This window comes from Muscardinus avellanarius (genome assembly GCF_963383645.1).
Source record: "Muscardinus avellanarius genome assembly, chromosome: 10".
NCBI classification, from domain to species: domain Eukaryota; kingdom Metazoa; phylum Chordata; class Mammalia; order Rodentia; family Gliridae; genus Muscardinus; species Muscardinus avellanarius.
The window spans coordinates 74,727,097-74,743,504 of record NC_137796.1 but is presented as its reverse complement, the minus strand read 5'-3'; the positions used below and the strand labels follow the sequence as shown (position 1 = coordinate 74,743,504).

Here is a 16,408-nt window from a genome sequence, read left to right as displayed (position 1 = left end):
CCAACAAAGACGTGGCCTCTTTCGTGAGCTTGCTGAGCTGAGCAGCCCACGGACCTGGGAGGAGCTGCTGGACCCCATGAGGGCAGTGAGCCTGCTTCAAATGAGGCCAACAAGAGCAGAAAGTGGAACAGAGGGAGGGAGGGAGGATGAAGGAACACAGAAAAGAGAAAGTGCTAGCTGGACATGGTGGTGCTCGCCTGTCATCCCAGTACTTGGGAGGCCGAGACAGGTGGACTGCAGGCTCAAGGTCAGTTTTTTGTTTTTTTTCTTGGTGGTGTTAGGGGTGGAACCCAGGCCTTGCACAGGCTTGGCAGGCGCTCCACCACCAAGTTACATCCCCTGCCCTTTCTATTTTTAAAACAGGCTCTTGCTAAACTGCCCAGGCTGGCCTTGAATTTGTGATCCTTCATCTCTAGTGCCCGTTTTGTTGGTTTGGTTTGGTATTGGGGTTGAACCCAGAGGCATTCTACTTCATCACTCCAACAAAGATTTCAGTTTCTTGCAACCCAAAGAATCCTGCTAATTCAAAACACATCACTGATGGAATCAGGAGATATTCCGCCACCTGAAACCCAGAGATTGGTCACACAATGGTATGACTATATTTAATACAACTCAACTGGACTATTGAAAAGGATTGCGGTGGTACATTTTATTATGGGTATTTTACAGCAACATTTTTTTTTGTGTGTGGTCCTGGGGATTAAACCTAGGGGGGCATTCTACCTCCAAGCTACACCCCCATAGCCCTATTAAATTTAATTAATTAATTAATTAATTTTTATTTTTTTGAGATACTTGAGATGGAACCCAGGGGGATTCTACCTCTGCGCTCTGCCCCCAGCCCTATTTTTTAATTCTTTATTTTGAAACAGGGTCTCACTGAGTTGCAATGGGCCTCACTTAGTAGCTGAGGCTGTCCTCGAACCATGATCCTCCTGTCTCAGCCTCCCAAGTACTGGGATTACAAGCATGCGCCAACACATCTGGCCCTATTTTATTTTTGAAACAGGGTCTCGCTAGATACAGCAACTTTAAAAAACTGAATACAAATAAGCCATATTCTGGGAATCTTCAGGGTTAGAAATTTTATTAAGAAGTCTTGAAGCACTCACCTCCGGCCTCCTGGCCCCTCCGCTCCAGCTCCAGCTCCGCAATCTCACTCAGCAGGGTGATGCCCTGCAGGAAACTCGGCTCCAGGACCAGATTCTGGGTGCTGTCCAGCTTCTCTGAGGCCTGGACTCCGGCACTCGTGGAGGACAGGGGCCTGGCCTGAGGCAGCTCTGCCGCTGCAGCCAGGGCATTCATGCCGGCCAAGGGGTCCTCCAGGGTGGGCAGGAACTGGTCAGTGCTCCCTTCCTCCAGGTAGCAGGTGGTACCAGGCACAGGCGTGACCTCCTGGGCCTCTAGACTTGGGCACTGCCCTTCCCTGGTGGGCAGGTCACAATCTGGCAGTTCTAGGCTGGGTTGGGGCTCACTCAGGGCTGGCTGGGCCAAGCCTTCCTCGGGCTCTGCCTCCGCCACAGGAACCTCCATAGGCACGTCGAGGGGTACCTCCACCGGCTCCTCCTTAGTCTCTACCAGCGGCTCGGGTGTCAGCCGTTCCCCCAGTTCCAGGGCAGTCACAGCAGATTCTGTCCGGCTGGACAACTCCACCCGTGCTTCGGCCCTGTCCTCAAAGTCCGTGCCATCGGAGGGCTCCGAGCAGGTCTGCCCAGCGGCGCTCAGTGCCTGGGCCTCCAGCAGGCCGTCTTCGCAGCTGCCCGCAGGGCTTGCGGCCACCATGGTTTCCGGGACAGGTAGGGCCAGCGGCGATTCCAGAGAGGGCAACTCCGCGGGGCCCTCATCAACGTCCTCCACCTCTGCCTTCACCTCCCTGTCGGCCAGCGGCTCTTCCTCTGGGCTCTCCCGCAAGGGCTCTGGGATCTTGGAGGGAGACAGGCAGATGGGCTTGTCTTCAGGCGAGAGTGCCAGGCGCTCCGGCCCATCGGCGGGAAGCGGCACGTCGGGGGCCAGGCCATCCGCGTCAGCGGCCGCCGTGGGCTGCAGCAGGAACGGGTACGGCCTCCCATAGTGCGGTGGCAAGGCTTGGAACGGGTACCTGGGTGGGATATCTGCCAAAGACACTTCAGGTCAGTGTGGGGGGTCTCCAGGAGCCTGTGTTCCCACCAGCACCTCCCACTACACAGGGCAGGGCACAGGACACAGCCACCCTCTGCTTGCCACCCTCTGCTTGCTTAGGAGGGGAGATTCCCAGTATCACCTCTGCAGGGCTAGGAGCATTTCCAGGTGATCCTGAGAAATCCCAAGACATCTTCTACATGTCTGGGCTGCACAGGGAAAATGAGCCACCATTGTGTCCCCACGGATCTTGCAGTCTCTGAAGGCAGAAACCGCAGCCCAGGCAGCTCTCTCACGTCCCCCACCCCAAGCTGAGCCAGAAGCAAATGCTTAATAAAGTCTGTAAAAACCAGAAACAAGCCGGGCGTGGTGGCACACACTTGTAATCCCCACACTTGGGAGGCGGAGACAGGAGGATCGTGCAGGTTCGAAGCCAGCTGCGCTGGCTTAAGAGACCCTGTTTCCAATTTTTAAAAAGTATAAAAATAGGTCTGGGACTGTAGCCCAGAGGTAGAAGGGCTTCCAGGAACCCCAGTACCACACTCACACACACAAAAAAAAAACCCCAGAAACAAAACAAGCCAGGCGTGGTGGCATACACTTGTAATCCCAGCATTTGGGAGGTTGAGACAGGAGGATCACAGTTCGTGGACAGCCTTAGCTACTTAGCTAGGCCTTTCCCAACTCAGTGAGACTCTGTTTCAAAAAAAATAAAAAGGCTGGGCGTGGTGGCACACACTTGTAATCCCTGGCGCTTGGGAGGCGGAGACAGGAGGATCGTGCAGGTCCGAAGCCAGCGCTGGCTTTAAGAGACCCTGTTTCCAAATTTTAAAAAAGTATAAAATAGGTCTGGGAGTGTAGCCCGGAGGTAGAAGGGCTTCCAGGAACCCCAGTACCACCAAAAAATAAATAAAAAATAAATGAATAAATAAATAAATAAATAGACTAAAAATTAGGGCTGGGGGTGTAGCTTGGAGGTACAATGCCCCTGGGTTCTATTCCCAGTACTGGAAAAAAAAAATGTCCTAGGCCCAGGCAAGCACTCAGCACTAATCACCCCAGAGAGGGGCAGTCAGACCTGGCAAGCTCACAGGACACTGGTGCTGGAATTTGAATTTGAAACCATGTCCTCTCTAAGCACAAGCCCAAGCTCTTCATGGCCCCAGGGAGGAGCACACAAGTCTTGGCCCCTAATGCCACAGGTCCCAGAGGGCATGGGGAAAGCCTGCGTGTGCACTTAGCACCTGGGATCGGGGAACTGCCGTCCAGAACAGGCACCTCTGCCCTGTTACTACCAGTGTGATAACTCAGCAGCGACTATGTGCTCAGAGTCGTACAGGTCTTGCTTTGCTTCATGCTCAGAACAACCTCTTCCGGGGTCGCTTTTAATATTCTGCCCATGTCCCCTGGCCCCACCACTGAGGAGGGGCTGCAGAGAGACAGAAGGGCCTGCATGCCTGTGAACTCATCCCAGCCTGGCATCAGGGTGGGGACAACAGGTGCTCCGCACAGACAGAATGAACACGCGTGAACAAATGAACGGAGTGGGACTGATTTCACGGCAGCCCAGGGTCAACGAGTGCTGGGGCAGCCCTGAAGGCAGGGGCTCGCTCCTACCTGAGAACAAGGCCTGGAAGGGGCTGGGGGCCTCCTTCTCCAGCTCCAGGTCTTTCTTCTCCACCACATTCTCAGGGGCCTCCTCCTTGCGGGTGAGGGCAGGGGTGGGCGGCGGGGAAGCGGGTGGCGGGCTGCTGGGGTGGGAGCTCGGCGTGGCAGGGTAGGCGTAGGTGGCCGGCTTGGACACGTCCTCCAACTTCCGGATGACCTTGGCCTTCAGCGCAGCCACGGGGGAGGCACGGGGAGATGGCGGTGGGCTCATGGCCTTGCCGTAGGCGCCCGTGGGGCCGGTAGACAGGCCGGGGGGCTTCCGCGGCAGCAGCCCGGGGCCTGCAGCGGCCAGGCCGGCCTTGCCTGTGGTCTCCAGGTTCCGTTTGTTCACCTTCTCCTCCATCTCGGCCCGATGCTCTTGTGCCTTTAGCCGCTCCTGCTGGGGATGGGCCAGCAGGCAGGGTCAGCGTACAGGAGCCATTTCCCGCACCTACCTGGTCCCCTGGTGCCCGGCCTGGAGAGCACCTCGGGCAGGGTCCAAGGTCCAGGTCGCGCACCCCCTCCGGGGCAGGCTTGGGGTTCCGCCACAGCTTACGTGTAACAAGGACAGCATTCCAGGTGGAATCTCAAAATACAGGGCCGGGGGTGGGGTGCAGGGCAGGTCGCTGCTGGGTAAGAGCCCCAATGGGCCTAAGTCCTTCCCCATGAGGGTGAGCCATCTGGACCCTACACCCTCTCAGTTAGGGAGGAGGGAGCCGGGCAGAGGCTCCCGTAGATGAAAGGGCTGCCCCACCCCCGCATGGTGTTTTTGACAGCTGCCTTTGGTGGGAGGCCACTACCTGAGCACGACACTGCGCTTTCCCTTTTGGGTCTTGAAACACCCAAAAAGAGGGCAGGAAGAGCCTGTCCCTACTTGTGATGACAAAATGGAAGAGAGCAGGCTCGGCAATGCATTGCCACGAGAACTGGCTGCCAGCACATGAAACACATCAAAGGAAGGCCTTGTGTACCAGCTGCCCCATGACTATCAGACCACAACTCGCAGCCCAGTGACTAGCGATTATTGGCATCTGTGTTTTCTTTTTCTTTCTTTTTTTGTGTGTGCAGGTCTGGGGATAGAACCCAGGGGCATTCGACTTCTGAGCTACAGCCCCTGCCCTATTTTTATTCCTTATTTTTTGAAACAGGGTCTCAAAATAAGTTACGGAGGGCCTCACTAAGTAGCTGAGGCTGTCCGTGAACTGCGATCCTCCGTTCTCAGGCTCCCAAATGCTGGGATTACAAGTGTGCGCCACCACACCTGGCTGCATCCCTGTTTTCTAGGAGAAGAGACGTGAAGCCTTTGGGGTGAAGTTAGTTGCCCAAGGGCACTCAGCGGGGCCTAGCCAAGTTAAGATTCAAATCCAGGGCTCAGTCCCTGGGAACTGTGCCCTGGCCGACTTCCCCAGAGTGGCCACTGCTTGAGGGAGGGATAAGACTATATAAGGCACAGACATCCTAGAACATTTCAAAGAGACAAGAGGACTGTGGGTCTTAGGGACCCCTGTGTACCCCATCTTCTGAGACCAGGCAACTGCAGCAGAGCCCAGGTCCATTAGCCATGCAGCCAGGCAGGCTTCCCGAGTCTGTTCTGAAAGGCCATCCAGAGAGAAGAGACCAGGCTGGGTCCATCCAAGCTCAGTTCCCTCAGCATCTAATCCAAACTCCAGCCCGCGGGCGGCCTCTGCCTTGGTTTCTCCATTGCTCCCTGGGCCCCACTTTCTGGGCCGGGCTCCACCTACCTCTGGGCCTTTGCACATGCTATTCCCTCTGCCTGGAGGGCCGTTCCTTAGCTGACTTCTTATCTGTATTTTTTTTTTTTTTTTTTTTTTTTTGGTGGTACTGGGGTTCCTGGAAGCCCTTCTACCTCCGGACTACACTCCCAGACCTATTTTTACATTTTTATATTTGGAAACAAGGTCTCCTAAGCCAACGCGTGCGGCTGGCTTCGAACCTGCGCGATCCTCCTGTCTCTGCCTCCCAAGCGCGGGGATTACAAGCGTGCGCCACCACGCCCGGCTTTCTTATCTGTATTATGATGCTGTCTCCTGCAGGGAGCCCTCCCTGAGCCCCACCTCCGGCCCTCTCCTCCCACACTGCCGCCCTTTGGAAGCTCCAGCGCAGACTCACCACCAGCTGGGCGCTTCTCTGCAGCTCCAGGGCCTGTGCCGCCTGCTGCTGCAGGTACAGGAGCTCCTGCTGCCGCAGGAAGTGTTGCTGGGAGAAGAGCTGCAGCTGCTGGGCGTGGTGCAGGGGGCTACGACCCGGCGGGTACAGGGCCGGCCAGAGGGGTGGCACCGCAGCGCGCTCCATCAGCTCCGCTGTGGAGACAGACGAGAGTGAGCTGATGCCACACCTCCTAGACACCAAACCCCTTATCACAAAGGGAGACACTGGAGCCCGGAGCAAGGTGGCTAGGCAGCGGCACAGCACTGGCCCTGGTCACTTTCAGGGGGCCAGGAAGCCCTGTCCTCCACTTGCTGTGTATGAGCTATACCCCAGGCCCAGGGGACCACATCCCTGGGCAGGATGACCCTGGCCTTACAGCTGGAACACTCCAGTGGAGTGTGCAGCAGGGCCACCGTGGGGACTGCACCCAGTGGTATGCAAAGCAGGCACAATGCTGGGAAAAGTCTAACCGCCCAGGGCTGCCCTGCTAGGTTCTAATTATGGGGTTTCTGGGTGTGAGCTCATCACAAGGATTTGAGGAAACCACTGGGGTCAGGATGCTCTCTCTGGGCCTGCTCTCCCCCCACCCAGCGCTGCGAGGTCACCCACCCTGACGGGACCACCACGCAGGCGCCACTTACCAAAGTGAGGCAGGTGATCACTGGGAATGACCACCAGCTGGCCCGACTGGGGGTCTCTAACAAACTGGTAGGCCGATGGCAGGGAGCCCCCCAGGCCGGGTGGGAATGCAGGAGCCATGCCCTGGTGCAGAGAGGGGGGACCCAAGCCTAGAAAGAGAAAGCCAAGCCCATGTTAATGCTGGGACACCCCAGACTATGGGTTTGAGAGCAGAACCAGGCCTGCCCCGCCCCAGGGTCCAGCCTAGGCATCACTGGCCAGCTCCCTAGTCTCTGAACCTCTTGGGGCCTCCAGGAGGGAGCCGAGGGGGAAGGGCGCTGGTTGATGGCTGCAAACAGGGCCACAGAGCCACCCACCATAGGACACCTCCCCAACAGGCGGCCAGAGGAACCCTGAAGCAGATGTCCCTTCTGCCTCCTGCTCTGGGAGGAGAAAAAGTCTAGCCTGGGTTCCTAGCCAAGGGAGGCAGGAGCCAGCTCTGGGCTCCCGCCCTGCATGCAGCCCTACCCACCCTCCCCTACCCCTCACTCACCATAGGGGTGTCCAGCGAGCCACACGGACGTGCTGCCCGAGCGCGGCAACCAAGGGTGTGTGGCCAGGTGGGCTGCGGGGTCAGCGGACCAGCGCCCAGAGCCCGCCAGTGCTGGGCCCCCAGTCACCATGAGGTTGGGGTTCAGGCCATTAGGAGCACAGCTGGTAGGGTGCAGGCGGGCCAGGTCAGCAAGCTCCTTACTTTCCCTAGAAGGGGAAAGAGAGGCATTGGGGACCACCCAGAAGCAAGAGAGAGAGAAGGTTGTTGGGACTCGGAGGAGGGCCCAGGCCTCCCCCGCTCTCAAGGGGAATGCGGGAGCCCCTGGCCTGACCCAGAGGACCAGTGTCCTGCGCCAAGCCAGCTCCAGTTCTCAGAACTGCGGTGCCCAGCAGTCAAGGGCCCGTGCCCATCAAGGTCCATCCAGTGCCCTCCAGACCCCAGGTCCCCAAGTCCTCACCGGAGAAGCTTCTCCTGGTCCCGGTCCAGCCGTCCCCCCAGCAGTCGTTCCTCCCGGTGCCTAGCCCGGTCATCTGCACAGTCCTCATCAGCCCGGCCATGACCTGGGAAGGCCCAGGCAGCAATGAGAGCCCCGCTGGCACCAGCGACCAGGCTCTGCCCTGTCCCCTCTCATCTCGCTCCCCGCCCCTTCTATTCCCAGATCCCTAAGAACCCCCAGTGCCTCCTATGACCCCCTGTGTGGCGGCTCCTCCCTGCCCGCAATGCCATTCCTCATGACTCCCTCCAAAGCCCACTGGGGTCCCCTGTGCCAGGAAACTTCTCCTCCATCCCCCTCTCCATCCCCCAAGAGCCTGCCCTATCACTCATACAGACAACAGTGGCCAGAATCGAGCCAACAGTCATGGAGATTATAATAAAACATCATAAAACCTATCCTGTAACAATAAAATGTGGTCAGACCGGACAGGCCAGCATCAGTCCCCACAGGCTCAGCCCAGAAGCATCGGCAGCCACCTTGGGGGCTCAGCACCCTGAAAGAGACCTCAAGGGTCTTCGGGAGACGAGGCACCTTCTTGGGCACCTTCTTGGGGTCTGCAGCAGCCCAGGGTCAGGACACAGGTGGGCAACAATCCCACTTGGAATGCTGACATCAAGCGTCTCCCCCTCGGCTCCCTCTTCCAGTACCCCCAAACCAGGAGCTCCTGCAGAGCAGAGCCCCCAGAAGAGGCCCAAGGATGCCCCTTTTCCTCCAGGAAGGGGTGGGCCTGCCAGTCCCAGAGCAGAAGAGAGGAGCCCAGAGAGAGCGGGCACGGCCCAGATGTCCCAGGGCTAGGCATGCAGAGCAGCCGGGCAGCCCGGCATGGGGAGGGATTGGGAGAAGAGGAGGGAGCCAGGCCTGGCAGCAGGAAGCGGCTGGGTGGCTTTCTGTTGCTTGTTTTGTTCTGATACTAGAAACTGGACCCAGAGGCTCCAGTAGTTCTACCGCGGAGCTACACCCCACAGCCTTTTTTTTTTTTGTTGAGACAAGGCCTCACTAAGTTGACTTAGGCTGGCCTCAGACTTGTGAGCCTGCTTCAGCCTCTAGAGTTGCTAGGATTACAGGTGTGCAACCATCCCACCTGGTCCACCATGTTCTGTTTTTGGGGGGCCCGTATGTGTGGTACTGGGGATTAAACCCAGGGCCGTTCTACCTCCGAACTATAACCCCAGCCCAATGTTACTACTGTTTTTATTTGAAATAGAGTCTAAGTTGCTGAGGCTGGTCTTAAACCTACCATCCTCCTGTTTCAGCCTTTCAAGTACCTCCCAAGGCATCTACCACTGCACTTGACCTGTCATACTCTGTGTGTGTGTGTGTGTGTGTGTGTGTGTGTGTGTGTGTGTGTGTGTGTGTGTTGCTGGAGATTGAGCCCAGGGCATTCTACCTCCAAGCTACACTCCCTCCAAGCTATACTCCCAGATCTATTTTACTTTTATTTTCAAACAGGGTCTCATTAAATTAATGAAAGTCTCACTACTTGCTGAGGCTGTCCTTAAACCTGTGATCCTCCTGTCTCAGCCTCCCAAGTACTGGAATTAGAGTCATGGGATACCACGCCCAGCTCTGCCATGCATTTTTAAGCAGCCAGCGGGTGGGTGTCTGGTGAGGGGCAGGTGTAGAGCAGACCATGTCTCCCTGACTTGCCCTCCTCCCTGCCTGCTTTGTTGGGAGCTCTGGGAGGCATTACCCAGTGCGAGGTACATCCCTGGCTGTCCCCTACACTGCTGTCACGCTGACCAGTCTGCAGAGACGCTGAGCACACTTCGCTCATGCCAGCACAAAGTCACATGCTGAGCACGCAGAGGAAGCGGTGGGGAGGCAGCGGAAGTGGAAGGGCTGTGCCAGCCACAATCGGGGTGACTGGTCAGGGTGCCCTCGCCTGCAGGTCAGCATGGTGTCTCATCAAAGTGGGCTATGACCCTCCCCAAGCTCCCTCAAGCATCATGACCCTAAGGAAAAATAGAGGACCAGAGAGGGAACTGAGGCCCAAAAGGCCATTGATGGGTTTCAGGCAAGGCTGGGGTGTGGGGAGTCACCCCAGAGTTCTGCAGCTGTGCCAGGAAATCAGGATCTGCGCCCGAGATTTCTTCTCCCAGGGGACACAACCGCCCTTGGCCTATGAAATCCCAAGGGCTCAGCTATCAGAGGCGGCCCCCCCTCATACCTGCTGGGCTCTGGGTCTGGAACAGGCTGTGGGTACCATGATCCTGGTGCCCCCAGAGGGCAGGCACTCGGCATGTAGCCTGGGCTCAGCCCCAAGCCCTCTGCCCTTGCCAGCCCTCTCCACCACTTGTGGTCTCAGGGGCTTCCCATCTCCAGCGCCACCTGCCCTCAGGAACCCGTCTGCAGCCAGCTTCATCCTGGAGCAGCTGCCAGTCTCAGGGCCGCTGAGGCGGAGCCTGAAGGCATGCCTGCCAGTGTGTTTGGTCTCCCCAGGGCCAAGACCCCTGGAAGCCAGGCAGATCCTTTGTGAGTCCCTGGGTGTGGCACAGAAGGAAGATCTAAGACTTCAATGCACTATCAAATTCCCTAAGACCCTAACAGCTGATGGAGCAGAAGAATTGAAAGGCTTGCTTATAAAGCACCTACTAGGCCAGGCGTGGTGACACATGCCTGTAATCCCAGTACTTGGGAGCCTGAGACAGGATTGCAGATTTAGGGCCAGCTTTGGCAACTTAGGGAGGCCCTCTGCAACTTAGTAAGACCCCATTTCAAAATAAAAAGTAAAACAGGAGCCGGGCGTGGTGGCGCACGTTTGTAATCCCAGCGCTTGGGAGGCTGAGACAGGAGGATCACACAGGTTCAAAGCCAGCCTTGGCTACTTAGTGAGGCTCTCAGTAACTTAGTGAGACCCTGTTTCCAAATAAAGTATAAAATAGGTCTGGGAGTATAGCCCAGAGGTAAAAAGGCCCCCTGAGTTCCACCCCCAATACTACAAAAAAAAAAAAAAGTAAAACAGGGCCAGGGGTGTAGCCCAGTTAGAGTGCCCCCGGGGAGGAGGGTCAATTCCCAGTACAAAAAAAAAAAAAAAAAAAAAGGGAGAGAGGATAGTCTGAGTGGAGACCCAGGAAACCACAGGAGACCTGGGCTGACCACCAGCTGGGGGATGGCACCACATGTATGCACAGACACCCTGGGACCCCAGCCTTCCTTCTTAGGTCACTGGACTCTGGGGCCAGGCTGCCTGAAGGAAAACTACCTTTCCCTTCTGGGGAACTTTTAGGAAAGAACCCAGTACCTGCTTTTTATCATCACACCAAAAGACAAGAAATCCCCAGAAGTCTCATTCCAAACCCTGTCCATACCCTTCCATTCTCTCTTGCACACACACCCACAAGCCCACAGACCAGGTCTCCTGGGCTCCAGGACAGGCTCTGAGGACCCTGAGCTCCCAAGAGAAGTTGCACACTGTGTCACAGAACCCCAGACATCTGCCTCCTAGGGGAGGGGGAGCCACAAACCACTGAACAGAAGGTTTCCCCACCACCCAGCTAGCCACTCTTGCTTACTCCTTCATGCTGCTCCTGCAGACTTCCCAGGGTCAGAGGATAAGGCTTCCCTGGCACCAGGATTCTCTGGAGCAACAGGCTCAACTAGCCAGTCAACAAACATTCACTACAGATCCCTCACACTGCCATCCAGGCTGGAGAATTCCAAGACAGAGCCCATATGAAGCCCCACCTACCCACTCCAAAGGCTGAGGCCACCCTGGCTTACAGGGACGTCCAGACAGCAGCCACAGATAGGCACCGTCAAAGGCAGCTCCCAGGGCAATAATGTCTGGACACTGAGGATGAGGGGACATCCCCAGGCAGGAGTGGGGCACTTCTGGTAGAAGGCACAACATGAAACCTATGGGGGCCGCTACGGCGGTGCACAACCTGTGATCCCAGTACTTGGGAGGCTGAGACAGGAAGATATCAAGTTGGAGGCCAGTCTCAGCAACTTAGAACCTCAGCAACTTAGCGAGACCCTGTTTCAAAATTAAAAATATAGCTGGGCATGGTAGCACAGCCCATAATCCCAGTACTTGGGAGGCCAAGACAGGAGGATTGTAGGTTCAAGGCCACCCTCAGCCACTTAATAAGACTCTTGCTTCCAAAGGAAAAAAAATAGGGCTGGGGGTATACCTCCGAATAGAATGCCCCTGAGTTCAATCCTCAGCACCACAAAAAAAAAAAAAAAAAAAAAAGGCTAGGGTATAGCTCAGAGATAGACTGTACCCCTGGGTTCTACCTGTAATACCCCCCAAAAAAAAATTAAAAAAAGGAAAAAGGGGGAAAAAAAAGCCACAAAGACAGGATGAGTCATCATATTGGTGTGAAAATACTACTGGGAGAGCTTGCTGCAGAGCGCCCAGCCCTGGATCCCATTCCCAGGAAGGGGCACAGGCTCTGGGCAGGGAACCATCAGACCACCCTTGGCAGCCTCAGTGTGCACACGGGAGCCTGGCCCTACTGGGCTCACCTAGAAAACCGGGTTGAGACAACAGGCTGGAGCCATCTATGAGGAACACAGCAGTGACTGCTCACCAGGAGCCAGAGTCCGCTGAGGCCAGGCCAAGAGAGGAAGAAGCCCAGGAAGAGCAGGGGACCTGCACACAAGACACCTCTGCAGCCACAACAAGCAATCATGTCGAGGCACGGCAGGAAGCGGCTTTGTGGGTGCCACAAACGGGTACAGACCGAAGGCCAAGGCTGAGGATGGGGAAGGGGCTGGGGCTAACCTAGAAGCCATGATAAGCAAGGAACAGCCAAACAGAGCCTTCTCTGACTCCCCCACACACCTGGCCTCGAGTGCCCGGACCCCAGGTAAGTCCAGACTGCCAACAAATATGTCGCAAATAGCAAGTCTCCAAAATCCCAAGAGGGAACCCAACAGCAAAATATCCAAAGGACACAAGGAAACCCAACCAGCCGCCCAGGTTCTGGAAAACATCCAACCTCGCTAGTAACTAAAAGAAATGTTCCACTCTTCCCACTGAAATTAGCAACTGCTGTTTGTTTTCATTTTTAAATATTAAAACACAGCCAGAATGCTGGGCGTGGTGGTACACGACTGAAATCCTAGCACTCAGGAGGCTGAGACAGAAGGATCACAGGTTCAAGGCCAGCCTCAGCAACTTGCGAGGCCCTCTGCAACTTAGTGAGACCCTGATTGAAAATAAAGAATAAAATAGGGCTGAGGGTATAACTAGGAGGTAGAATGTCCTGGATTCAATCCCCAGTACAAACACGCACACCCAGGATGCCAGCTGTGGTGGCGCACACCTATAATCCCAGTACTTGGGAGGCTGAGATGGGAGGATCACAGGTTTTGAGGACAGCCTCAGCAACTTAGGAAGGTCTTCTGCAACTTAACAACACCCTGCTTCCAAATTAAAAAAAAAAAAAAAGAAAAGAAAAGAATAGGGCTGGAGGTGTAACTCAGAGGTAGAATACGCCCCCTGAGTTCAATCCCTAGTCCCCCCCCCCCAAAAAAAAAGACTCATAAGAACTCAGGACCCTAGCTTCTACCCCTCACACACATTCACTCATTTGCAAAGCATCTACTGTTCCAGTCCCCACACTGGCTGGCTACTTAGAGACCCTGAAGTGCACAATGCTTGGTTATCTCACTCAAAGACTTAGAATCGACAGCTTAAGGTTAGTCTATTCCTAGGAATCTCTATTCTTAGCAAAACGACTCAAAATATCATGAAGGCGCAATGCACAAAAATATTCCATGCAACGTTCTGAACACAAAACATCAGAGAGAGAGGAAAGCTAAAATGCCCACCAGGGAATGGAGACCTGAACCACGGGTACCTGCCGCTGTGTGCTCTCCACAGAATATTAAAGGCCATAAAAAAATGATGCCATGAAGAGTTTGCAATAGCAGGGGGAACAACTCACACCGTAATACGGGATCTCGCACAAGCCGGAGAGTGTGCGCGCGCCTGGAGCTCTACAGGCAGAAGCAAATTGCACGGGAAAATGAATTCAGGGAAAGATTCGAAAGTGCTCAGGGTGCTGGGAAAATATAATGGTCCTTTTTTCTTGGTTCTCCTCGTCTGCACTTTATGCCACCTTTGTATGTGCGTAATGGGAAAGGCAATAAAACTTCCAACAGCAGCCCAGCACATGAGCGGGACAGGCGCAAATGGTACCCAGAAGGTGGGCAGAGAGGAGGGGGAGAGGGAGGGGGATGAAGGAGACAGGGAAGTGGAGGGTGGGGTTACAAGGGGCCAGGGTGGGACCCAGGACCTACCTTTGACGTTGCTCAGTGACAGCGAGCGCTCCTGGTCCACCAGCCCAGGCCCCAGCCGGCCACTGCCACCACTGTCCTTCTGCCTGGCCACAGCCACAGCGATGCCCACAGGCGGGTGCCGCACTTCAGCCTCCCCCTGGGCACCGGAGCCCTCGCGGCCAAAGGCCTTGGCACTCTCCGGTCTCTCTGGGTCCCGCTTTAGCTGCCGGCCCCCGGCCACCGGGGGGCCGCCCGCGTGCGGGAGCCTTGCTTGGGCCCTGGGGGTGCCCACGGAGGTGGGTGCGGGCTCGGGCTTCATGGTGCCCAAGCCTCCAAAGGGACTCTTCTTGCCGCAGCCGCCAGGGCGCACGGCCACCGCCTCGCGGGCAAAGCTGCCACTGTACTTGATAAGGCTCTGCATGGCAGAGGCCTCCCCGGGTCCGTGGGCCGCGGGATGCAGGTCTGTCCCCGGCCGGCCGCAGGTGGCTGTGGCCCGGGGCAGCGCGCCTCCAGGGTCCAGGTAGGCTTTCTTGGAAGCAGCGGCCGCCTCCTCCTCGGCGCGGCTGGCGTGATGGTGCTGCGCGGCCAGCACGGCCATCTGCGTGGTGGCGAAGTTGCCCAGCTCGAAGGGCTTCCACTTGTGGTCAGCGCCGGCGGGCACTGCGGGCCTCCCGGGCTCCAGGCCGAAGAGCTTGGCGGCCTGCTGGGCGGTGGGGCCGCGGGGCGCCCGCTCGCAGGGCCGCGGCTCGGCCTCGGGCTTGGGCAGCTCCTTGGCGGGCAGGTGGGCGCGCGGGTCCGGGGAGGCGCGCGCGGCGCGGGCGGGGGGCGCGTCGGGGGGCGGCGGCGGGCGCTTGAGCGAGCGGATGACCGAGTTCTTCTCGCGCAGGACCTCGGGCCGGTCGGTGCGCGGGGAGCCGGGCGGCGCCTGCAGCACCCCGGGCCTGCCCGCCTCGCGCTCCCGCGCCCGGGCGTCGCGCGCCTGCGAGGCGATCTGGATGGGCCCCGCGCGCTCGTCGAAGGCCTCCACGGAAGGCACGAAGGTGGGCGCCACCACGCGGTGCTCGCGGCCCGGCTCGCGGAACACGGTGTAGACGCCGGCGGGCGCGGGCGGCCCCTTGGGCGGCGGCGGGGGCAGCGGCGAGGGGCAGGGGCGCGGCGCGGGCAGCAGGGCCTCCGCGCGCCGCAGCAGCCGTGCGCCCTCGTCCTGCCGCGCCGCCTCCTTGGCCACCTGCGCGGGCAGCCCCGCGTCCGCCACGCCGTTGCACATGGCCAGCGCCGCCGGCGGCAGCGCGCCCTTGCCTTTGGCCTCGGCCAGGAAGGGGGACAGGCGCTCGGCCAGGCGCGGGGGCCCGCGGTCCTGGCGGCCCTCGGCCCGCGCCTCCTGGGTCAGGTCCACCACGCCGCGCCCCGCCGCCGCCTCCTCGCGCGCCCGCGGGTCCTTCTTTCCGAACAGGGGGGGCGGCTCCCCGCCGCGGCCGGCTCGCTCCTTGGCCGCGCCTTCCCGCGATGCGCCTTTGGCCGGGGTGCTCGAGGAGTGGCCGCCGGGGGTCCTGGATGAGGGCGCGTGAGAGTGCAGGGCGCCCGGCGCCCCGGGCGCGGGCAGGTAGAAGCCTTCTGCGGAGAAGAGCGCACAGTGAGGCAGGCCCGCGGCCCACCGCAGCCGGGGGTGCCCGCCCAGGGACAGGGGAGGCAGGCTCCGCAAAGCTGAAACCTGGAGCCGCCCATCTAACCTTCCTGAGCCTCGGTTTCCTGGCCTGCAAGAGGGGCTGAGACCAAGGGTCGTTTTAGGAGCTGCCTAGAGGGGGCTGATAAGGCTCAATTGGAGGCTGTGGGTGACCCAGTGCACCTGCGGGATCCTTAGGGTCTGGGATCTCAAGGAGGCATCTGGCAGAAGCCTGTAACCCCAGTGCTTGGGAGGCTGAAACAGGAGGCATAAGGGTAGGAGATAAGCTTCAACAACTTAGCGTGACTCTCAGCAACCTAGCAAGACCTTATTTCATAAAAACAAAAACACAGCCAGGTGTGGTGGAGCACGCTTGCAATCCCCACGCTTGGGAGGCAGAGACAGGAGGATTACGCAGGTTCGAAGCCAGCTGCGAGGGCTTAAGAGACCCTGTTTCCAAATAAAAAGTATAAAAAATAAATAGGTTTGGGAGTGTACGTAGAAGGGTTTCCAGGAACCCCAGTACCACCAAAAAAAAAAAAAAAAAAAAAAAACCACAAAACATAAAAAGGGTGGTGAGAGAGCCAGGTGTGGTGGCCCAGTACTTGGGAGGCTGAGACAGGAGGATCACAGATTCCCTGCCAGCCTCAGCTACTTAAGTGAGGCCCTCTGCAACTTAATGAGATCCTGTTTCAAAATAAAGAATAAAATATAGGGCTGGGGGTGTAGCTCAGAGGTAGAATGCACTTGGGTTCCATCCCCAATATCACACACACACACACAAAGGCTGAAGGTGTGTTTCCTTTGAGGTATCAGAGGTAGATGCCTCTGGTTTCAATCCCCAGTACCACCCAAAAAAAAAAAAAAAAAAAAGCATGTGGAACAGGTGTAATCCAGACACAGCTGGGAG

The 16,408-nt window shown here is 57.5% G+C and overlaps 1 protein-coding gene across 3 annotated transcripts in view; it reads right to left on the bottom strand.

The window, feature by feature from the left end:
* The window catches only part of TNRC18 (trinucleotide repeat containing 18), a gene marked incomplete at both ends in the record, with an annotated part of 95,690 nt that overhangs the window by 48,574 nt on the left and 30,708 nt on the right, over positions 1-16,408 (bottom strand). For 2 of the 3 annotated variants that reach the window (XM_080704186.1, XM_080704187.1), the window contains 7 exons: positions 1,116-2,114; positions 3,739-4,165; positions 5,899-6,089; positions 6,579-6,725; positions 7,109-7,314; positions 7,566-7,668; positions 13,857-15,449. In XM_080704186.1, coding sequence (XP_080560312.1) covers positions 1,116-2,114; positions 3,739-4,165; positions 5,899-6,089; positions 6,579-6,725; positions 7,109-7,314; positions 7,566-7,668; positions 13,857-15,449 — 3,666 coding nt within the window. Of the gene's footprint in view, positions 1-1,115; positions 2,115-3,738; positions 4,169-5,898; positions 6,090-6,578; positions 6,726-7,108; positions 7,315-7,565; positions 7,669-13,856; positions 15,450-16,408 lie in introns of all 3 variants that reach the window. The other variant, XM_080704185.1, reaches the window with a different exon arrangement.